This window comes from Mesitornis unicolor, unplaced genomic scaffold (assembly GCF_000695765.1).
Source record: "Mesitornis unicolor isolate BGI_N332 unplaced genomic scaffold, ASM69576v1 scaffold22141, whole genome shotgun sequence".
NCBI lineage: Eukaryota > Metazoa > Chordata > Aves > Mesitornithiformes > Mesitornithidae > Mesitornis > Mesitornis unicolor.
In genome coordinates this window covers 66,790-76,560 of record NW_010164750.1, presented here as the reverse complement: position 1 = coordinate 76,560, position 9,771 = coordinate 66,790, and the positions used below count along the sequence as shown (strand labels likewise).

General features: G+C 39.6%; 1 protein-coding gene across 1 annotated transcript in view; it reads left to right on the top strand.

The window, feature by feature from the left end:
• Window positions 1-251: 251 nt before the first annotated feature.
• Window positions 252-9,771, top strand: part of ZNF277 (zinc finger protein 277) — a 31,614-nt gene continuing 22,094 nt past the window's right edge. The window contains exons 1-3 of the mRNA XM_010194425.1: window positions 252-440; window positions 2,867-2,955; window positions 4,455-4,537. Coding sequence (XP_010192727.1) covers window positions 382-440; window positions 2,867-2,955; window positions 4,455-4,537 — 231 coding nt within the window. The 5' untranslated portion in view covers window positions 252-381. The remainder of the gene's footprint in view (window positions 441-2,866; window positions 2,956-4,454; window positions 4,538-9,771) is intronic.

Genomic DNA, 9,771 nt, shown 5'->3' with positions numbered 1-9,771 from the left:
TTGATTTGGTGTCAGCTGGGAGTTTCAGTTGGAGCAGATACTTGCTGACTGGCCTGTGCTTACCTCCCACCATCCTTCTGGGAAATAATGCAGTCAACTCACTTCACAGCACCTTTGGAGCGATCCACGCTCAAAACTGGGACCGAACAAAACAGGCTTTACATGTACTGCCTAAAAGTACTGCAAGTAATGCAGATTCATTCACTTAGTCACAATTAATTATTGTTTTTATTTATTGCAGATACAGAGTGTATTTTGGAGCCTCTGTCTCTGCCAGAAAGTCCAGGTGGTGTTGCTGCTGTAGAAAGTTCTCCCTATGTGCCTTGCATTTTCTGCAAAGAATGCTATCTCTTAGCAGAACAGAGCCAGCTCCTGAAGCACATGATTATTGAACACAAGCTCGTCATAGCAGATGTGAAACTGGTTGCAGATTTTAGAAGGTAAGGGTTATATTGTTTAAAGTGAGTGTGTATGTGTGGAGATGATACAGAAAGGTTCAGAAAACTAGAGATCATCTTTCTAAAATACTTTAAAAAGCAGTAGAGTGTTGTGGGAGGATTTTTATTACTTTTTTTGTTGCTGGATTGTAAGGTTTTTTTCCCATTCCCCTCCCACTTCCCAGCCCCTAGATGTTGCTGGTACCAGGGGATTTGATACTAGAATACAGGGCCTCTCCTGTGTTAGACATTCTTTGATGTATCCTAGGGACTTCTCAGGTCCTGTCCCTAAACGATTTGCATACAAGCTAGAAAGCTGTTTAATTTGTAAAGCACATTTATACAGTCAACTATCTTAATTTTGGGTTTTATTTGTATAGGACAAGACTATTTCTACTGCTGTGCAATGTCCTAAAGCTGTGTATTCTGTGCAGAAGCTGCTCAGTACAGGACATCTCACATTCTGGGATGGAATTAATTTGCCCTATTTTAAGGTTGCCAGTATTTCCCCATAGAAATCACATTTAATCTTTAACTATACTTTACAGGACTGTGATCTACATACAAGTGTGACTCCTTCTACAGCTGTGTCATTGATCATCTCAGCAGGGTCACATTTGGCTTTCTCTCTCTCAACTTCCTCCAGTACCTGGCATGGCCCCAGCTGGCATCTGAGTTCAGAGACCAGGCGCTTGCTTGGCATTTTGCTTTCACACACACAGCAATGTATGGGCCAGGCGGTGGGCTAGGCAGTACCCTCCAGTTTGTAGAGAGTCCTGTTGCAGTGTTTAAATGTTAATGGATAATTTCTCAGCTAAAAGGAGTTTTCTGGTAGGTCTTCTGTAATTAGTTACTCAGCCAAAGCCAATACCTTGTGTGTATCAAGATGCAAAAAAAAAAAAAAAGAAATACTAAGGTGAAATTTAGGAAGAAGAATGTAAGCCATATAAATCCTTATTCAGATGTATGAGCTTAACATTGCTTAAAATTGAAATCTGATAATTGTTTTTGTTTGGTTTTATGCTGAAAGCAGGCAGAACAAGAATGCAGTGTTCTTTGGAGATAATGCTAGAGTCCTCAGATAAATAAAGGGATTCAGAACTGTTCAGTCATGGACTGCCAGTTTAGGTGTGCTTGGGGGATTATTCTGAAATGTATTTTAAAATCGCCTTTTCAAGAAAATATCCATTCAGATTCTTTTTTACTGCTAATGCAGTTGGGAGGTAGCCAAATCTTACCGAAAGTGGCCCCAGGATGTGAAATGATGGAGCTGTTGCTCTGAAGTGTGCCTTCTCTTATTTGCTGTACTGAATATCAGTAAAATAGTCTAATACTATGCACAAAAGAAGGACGTATTATCGGAGGTGTTAAACTGAAGTATTGAAAATACAGGGAAACAGCTAGGAAAACGTATTTTTTTTACTTAGCAATGAGTTACAATCAGTCTTAGGAAGACCTCATATAGTAAGATAGAGGGTAAATAGAAATGTCCTCATAATAATGATATCTGAATTTTTTATGATTCTTTTCCTAATTTGATGGCATGTCCATAGAGAGCTCTCATTTTATAGTTAACCTTCACCTTACTGACTCTCACATGATTTCTATCACGCGCGTGACTCAAAAGTATAAATATAAGCATGCGCTCAAGCATTTTCAGGTTTTTTTTTAATAGTAAGATTCTGAAGAATTAGCACAAGGATTGCTCAGTTCCCTTCATCCCATACTTGAAGGTGATGATTTCTTCTTCATTAGACAGTAGCTTCTAGTTTAGTGGCAGCCTCGTCTCAGTTGAGGTGTCTTAATGCTGCTGTCATAGAATGATAGTACAAGAATGTTCCTAAACAACTGCAGTTGATGGGTTAAAACTTCAAGATGCATTTAGTGTTTTCCCTATTCTGTCTGCTATCCCACCCCCAGGTGTTTGGAGACTTTATTTTTCTGTCTTTCTAGATATCTGCCAAGCCACAGCTTTCACTGTAACTCCACAGGAGACCTGCCAAAACCTCGCTTTTGACAATTTGGTATTTTTACTGAGTTTCAGATTCCTGCCTGCATCTTGCAGAACAGAGACTACAATACTTTGGGAATTTGAGAGTACTCTGTAGTATATCTCTTCAGTAAAGATGCATCTGAGTGGCACTTCTGTCTGAAGATGTGAATAGGTCATGGTGTTTATGTAAAGCTTAATGCAAATCTGTCTTACTGAGTTCTTCACTTTGACAGGATGGTTAAACCCAGTTTTAATGAAGCTGAAGGAATTTAATGAATTGGAAAACTAGACTAAAGGAAGAAAAAGACAGAGTCAGCAATTAAAAAAACCCACTCTTAAGAATTTGGAAGATTGAAAAAGTAAAAGCCAATCAACTGTTTATTCAACTTTTTGGATGTTTCCTTTTTAACTTATCTTTTCCCCCTTATTTTTAAAGGTACATCTTGTACTGGAAGAAGAGACTTGCAGAACAACCCATCACAGACTTTTGTAGTGTGATAAGAACAAATTCAGAAGCTCCATTAGGTAAATATGCTGCTTGCTTGCTCTGTTGGCCAGGCCATGTGATAATTTCTGGCATATACTGCTGCTTTGATCAGCCAGTATGGAGTAATCTGACCCTGGTCAGAAAACCACAGAAGTAATGTTTGACTTTCAACCACATATTTAAACTTAACTTTTCCAAGAATTGCAACACGTGCCTCAGCACTGTGCTGAGCAAGGATGAGCTCAATACATGCTTAAATCCGCTGCCAAATTAGCACAATCACCTTCCTTTCCGCTGCCACAGTGTTCACTGCCTCAAGGGTATTAGTTGACAAGATCATCATGGTAGGGGTACAAACGCTGCCATTTTCTGGGCTCCAACGCAAGACCAGAGACGATACTTCATGGTTCTGCTGCATTGGCACAGTGGGACATTCCAGCATAAGGACAGTGATTACTGCACAAAGGAAGTGTTTTTCTCAGAAGCAGCTGATGCATTTCTTTGGCTTCCTCTTTCCTAACAGAAAAATACAGTTTACCTAAAAGCAGGTAAGAGAATGTTAGGGCTTTCCTGAATCTTTTAATTCTCCATTGAGAGCTTAAAAGAAGACAATACTTATTTGTTTATTAACAAACTTGTTAATTTTAATGGCTAGCTCCTGCAAATTTGATAGCTCAGAAATCAGTGGGTTTGTCTTACCTCACACAGGCTTCTGTATTAAATGATGGGAAAGGCTGAAGTGTAGCCAGTTTAAAACTGTAAAAGACTTAATAATGGTCACTTCAGTTCACCAACCATATAACCCTTTGATTAATAAATGAGTTACTTTCAAATGCAAAATATGTTTTTAAGTGGTTCTGTGTTTTCTTACAGGCTGAGTAATTTTAAGGTAATTCATTTGAATAACATTTGTTTTATTATTAAATTGGACATAAGGTTAGTAAATGTAAAATGTGGGTAAAGCACATAAATAGAAATGTAAATTAGGCAAATCTCAATCTGCATTACTAAACAGTTGTGGTGCATATCAGCAGATGGAATAAGATTTCATGGTAAAAGGTGATGTGGTATGTCAGGGTAAGAAGAAGGTATAGCAAATGATAATAACTACTGAAAAGTGGCAATTACTTAGGGAAATAACTGAAAATCTCACATGCAAGATAAAATTAAAGGTGATTTCATGGGGTTTTTTTCATGCTGACTTTATGCTTTGAGCAGTATAAATGATTAAAACTGCTTTATGTCTCCAGAAGAACTATCATAAAAAAGAGTAAAACTGGTAGTGGAGAAAACATAAGCAAGACTTTTGTCTTTGTACTGCAATATAGATGATGCAAAGGTCTTACAAATATGTATATACAAATAATTAAGCATCTTTCATTCAATTATGAAATTAAAATAACTGATTTTTACAGATTTAAAAAAACCATTCTCACATTCTTAACACATGCCAAAGGTTTATCAAATTATGTGGCAGAAATATTCAAAGCAGCTGCAACTTCGCATTGCTTACTCACATTTCTTAATCTCTTCACAGAAGAACAGGACAATTATTTTCTTCTATGTGATGTTTTACCAGAAGACAGAATACTTAGAGAACAGCTACAGCAAAAGAGACTGGTAGGAAATTCCTGTTGTTTCATTTTTTGAGGTGAACAGTTCCACAATGTAATGTATGGTAACTTAGTGGGCATTTTAAAGTGAAAGGATTTTTTTCCAGACTGCAAAATTCTAATTTTTTTTTATTTTTCTTGAAGCTCATTTCCCTAGCTGCTGCACAAACATATACAGAGTCTTTGTTTGTAGATTTTTCCTTGGAATAAATTTTCAAGTTGTGTGTCAGTGTTCCACATGAGTGGAAAATATGCCCAGAGCACTAAAAAAGGCTGAGTATACTAAGCATTATTTTTCTTCTTGCAAGAATCTGCAGTGCCTTGACACATTTATCTTTTGTGTAATAATATACATGTAGGGCAATTAGCAAAATAAAACTCAGTGTGTGATACCGTGAAAAGGGAAGGTGATACTTACGAAATCTTCAAGCAAGTTGGTTTTGTGTGTTCACAGCCTCTTACCAGATTTCATTAACTCACAGTCGCATACTCACGAGCACCTCAGTGCATGAGCGGAGGAAGTGTGGTCAATGTTGTTTCTGTGAGACGCGAAGGACTAGAAATACCAGCTGTTGAATTCTCATTAACTGCTCTGGTTCTTCCTACTTGGTGATGGCAACCTAGTACTTTGGACTGACCTCTCGTATCTTTTCAGAGTTGTCAGTTCTGAATGGGTGATTCTTCACATTAAGCTCTTGCTGACTTCAGCTTCAATCAGTCTTTGTCCATATTGCTGACCACTGGGTTTTTTCTGTTGTTTTCTTGTTTGAAATACACATCTGTAGTCTGGTTTTGCTGTTGGGCTCATTTAAAAATGAATGTTGTGTGATACATAGCAGCCTGGATGCCAGTCTCCCCGTGTTAGGATGCAGGGTCTTCTGCTGGCAAGTCATCTGTGCTGTGAGGTGTTAGGGTGCAGGCCTTTTGGTCTTGACATAAGTGTGTTTACTGCTGGCAGCTCTGTCCTGGGAACTGTCAACACAGGCCTTTTAACCCTTCGTTATGCTGTTTGTTCTGGTACCTTACCTGCTTGGCAAGGCACTAACCTTATGTTTCTATTACAAATCTGTACACACACAGCACACGAGTATAGACACCTCAGATCATCAGCATTCCCAATGAAGGAGCTGTTTACAAAAAACAAATTCTAATCCCTTGGAAAATTGGGATTGACAGGCAAAATCCAATTGATTCAACTATCCTGTGAGTGCTGCTTCAGTTTGCTGACTGAAGTAATGTTCTGCAGCTCACAGCACATGACGAGTGAATCCCTGGAACCTGTGGAGTATGTACAAGTCTTACACAGCTCTCCATAGGATCCCATCTCCTGCAAAGGAGAATTGTAGTTCTGCCACTGAGGATTTCCTGTGGAATTGGAGTTCTATCAGCTGAAATCTTCATTCCTGTGAAGGCCCATTGGATTGGCATGGACTGAGAAAAAAAGCAGCTGATGCACTCATGCCTAGCATGCTTCTCTTCCCATTCATCCTAAGAGAAACCGTCCTGGATCAGTAAAAAGTTTTGGCTTATCCTTGACAGCAACAAAGTGGCTATGGTATTTGTCCACTTCTGATCTGATGGTGATTCTTTCTCAAAAAATTCTCCTAGTCTCCAGAAATGGACAGCTCAAGAATTTTCTAATTCAGCAACATTGTGTCTGTGTTTATTAACACCATAGATTTTTCTTTCATGAACCTCCAATTCTCAACCCACAGAAACTTCTAGTATCTATAGCTTCCTGCATTACATACTGGAAGAACCATCTGTTTGGCCCTTTTGAACCTGTCACCTCACACCTCGCTGTTTTTTTGTATTAAAAGAGGTAGTGAGCAATTCATCTTTAATCTTGTACAAATAATTCATGATTTGTCTCCTGGTTTATCTACCTTACATTATGTCTTTCATTAGTCATGTACTACAGTGCACCCTCATGGCGAAGAAGGTCAATGGCATCCTGTGCTGCAGTAATAAGAGTATTGCCAGCAGGTCAAGGAAGATGATCCTTCCCCTCTATGCAGCACTGGTGAGACCACATCTGGAGTGCGGAGTCCAGTGCTGGGCTCTCCAGTAAAATAAAGATACAGGCTTACTTGAGCAAGTCCAGTGCAGGGCCACAATGATGATTAAGGGACTGCAACATGCTTTGTACAGGGAGAGGCTGAGAGAGCTTGGACTGTTAAGCTTGGAAGACAATGCTTGGGGTGGGGGGGATCTTATCAATGTGTATAAATACTGGAAAGGAATGAAGAAAGAGCCAGATTCTTCTCAGTAGTGCCCTCCAACAGGACAAGAGGCAATGGGCATGAATTAAAAATCAGGAAATTCCCTCTGAAAACAAGGAACCTTTTTTTTATTGTGAGGGTGGTCAGACACTGGAACAAGTTGCCCAGAGAGGTTGTAGAGTCTTCATCTGTGGAGATATTCAAAACACAGCTAGACACAGTGCAGGGTACCCAGCGCTAGGTGACCCTGTGTGGGCACGGGGGTTGGACTAGTTGCTCTTGAGGTCCTTTGCAACCTCAGTGATTTTGGGCCAACGATACTGACTCTTTGGTGGTTCTTCCCTGTGCATTATTGTTGCACTTCTCTGTACCTTTTCCATTTTTTTGTAATCCTTTTGAGGTTATGAAGACATCCTGAATATTGCATGTGGGCGTGCAGTGTCATAATGATGATCATTTCCCTAGCATATATCAAGCTGGTTGTGGCTTTGAGGAAGGAAAGAGGGTCGTGATTGAGCATGCAGCTAATGTTTCCACAGAGCTGTCTAATGTAAGAGTAACTCCTGGCTGCTACACATTGGACTGTACTTTTCTTTTTTTTAAAGGGCATTTGTTTCTGTTTTTATGGTGGTTTTTTTTGCTATGCAGTCCTATTCCAACTAGGTCTACTCTCCACTGCAGTGTCAAGGAAGTGCAGAGTCTATTGGCAGGTGAGCTGTCTCATCTCCTCTGCAAATAGATGTTTCTTCAAATTCAGAAAAGAGTGCAGGATTTAGCCCAGTGCAAGTGCTGGCTTTATTTATCAGAGTAATTAAGTTAGAAAAGAAAGAGGTATCCATTCCTATTATGGTGTGAAATAGCCTTTGCTGTTAACACTATATTAAATATCAGAATTGAATCTTCTGGTTTTACAGAAGCATTTTGTGAAATCAGGCTGCAGCTGTAGTCTTAGCTGACAGCTAACAGAGTTACTGCTTTAGTTACAGCAATGAAGTCTGTTTAGTTTTTCATTTCCCTCTGCTGCAATCTGAGTGTTGACTTGCAAGTTAAATAGTTATTTGCTTTACAAAGTCTCTTACCTCCAGACAAGTCCAGCAATTAAGAGTGAGCTGGCAAATGGGCTTATGTGAGTTGTGCAGAATAAAGACCAGAACTACACAACTTTTGGTGATTTTTCTGCAGCCTTTGAATCCTGACTGCTGTCTCCAACAGCAAGCCGAAACAAGGACAAATGTTGTCTTTAAAATGTGCTAGCTGAAGCATTTCATGTTGCAGTTTTGAAACTCCAGTTTAGGAATATTTCGGGGTTTGTTGCAGCAGGGGAGCCAGCCAAGGTGGATGTCATGCAGAGGTATTATGGTGACTGTGATGTATTGAGAGAGGCCAAGGAATGAGCCTGAACTGGGTTAGAGAGTGCAGCTTGCTGAAATAGCTGACAAGGCTATGTAACACAAAAAAGATACGGTCTTTTGGATAAACACACTCTTGACAAAGACTTTGTAGTTCTGAAGCAGTACCAGGCAAGGAAGTCTTGGCAGCGAAACTTGAGATACTAGGAGAGGCAATGTCAGCGTAACCCGCTTGGGCTCATCTCTAAAAAGGTAAAAACCTCAAACCTCTTTTTTGAAAATGCACACTTCCTACCACAGCATTGAGCTTGTTTTGCTGTCATGTTTACAGCTATTATTCTGTCATGTAACTTGTCGTTTTAGGTGAAGATGCTACTGTTCCTCCCAGTAGATAAGCCCTGAAGAAGAGTTCACCAAAACTGGAAGAGGGGCACAGGGATGTTTAGACTAGTCACCTGTACTGATAACCTGTTAGTGTGATCCCCAGTTTGTCACAAGCTTAAGCTGAAACAAAGTTCAAGAAGCTGAAGCTGTGTACTGGAAGAGATTGAGATGCCAGCCTGATTTAGCGTAATGCAGCATGATTTAGAGTAATGCAACGTGGAAGCTTACAGAGTAGCTAATAGTGGAACTAATATTAATGTAGCCTTGCCCATCCTCCATGGTCTTGTGAAGGCCTGTCACACTACTGATCAGAAATCATTTTATCTAATTCAGTGACAACTCTTGGGTAAATTGTGTCAGATTTGAATACATATAGTTTCCAACTTTTAACCCTTTCTTAGCCTTTTCTGGTTTTGGTTCTTTGTTTCTTTTATTTTAAATGCATTTCATTAATGGTTTTGTCATAATTACCTTTCCTGCAAGGTCTGAAGCCCTGAATATTACAGGAATTCCTCTTTTGCATTTGTTTGGTCTTTTCCTACATTAAGTAATGGATCTCTGCTTTTCTTTGCCATTTATTTCTAATGTAGCTGGGGGCAGGGAGGGGTGTGGTTTTTGCTATTTAGTTTTACTGCATTAGCCTGTCTCCATCTTCTTTTGCTTCTCTTAGTTCAGAAAAACTTCACCTGTCTCCCACTTCAGCTTGGCGGCCTGTAGTACATGTCTACTGTAATTTCAACCCTCTTTTTCTTTTTGTACCTCTTTGCACAGTTAGCTAGTTTTCACCGTAACATGAAACTTTTTCTCCCTTTTTTAATTGACTGAGCTTCCTGAACAAACTGTAAGAATGTCTTCTACGTCAGTGTCGCAGCACTCTTCAAAGCCACAGTCATCTGTCCTGTCATTGCTTACAGCCTCTTCAAATGTAGGTTCTAGCCTGTGTCACTTCAGCAGCTGAGTCAATTCAAGAGGGATAGGAAAGAGGAAGAATCTGAGAGCTAGTGGGGAATAATCGTTTACAGCCATCCAAGTTAGTCATTCCCACTGTTTGTTTTGAACACAAGGTTTGCAGACTAGGCTGGAATCTAGGATAAGGCATAAGAAAACCCCCAACATTTTCTTTAATCCTAAGAGGCAACTTGCCATACAAAACGAGGCTCAGGAGAACGCACCTCAGAGGTTTCACAACAAATACGTAACACTCGTATTACGATCCTGAGACTTTTTCCAATTCATTATAATGCCAGTTAAGTTACAGTTCAGTCTTCATACTCAGTTTGCCTAGG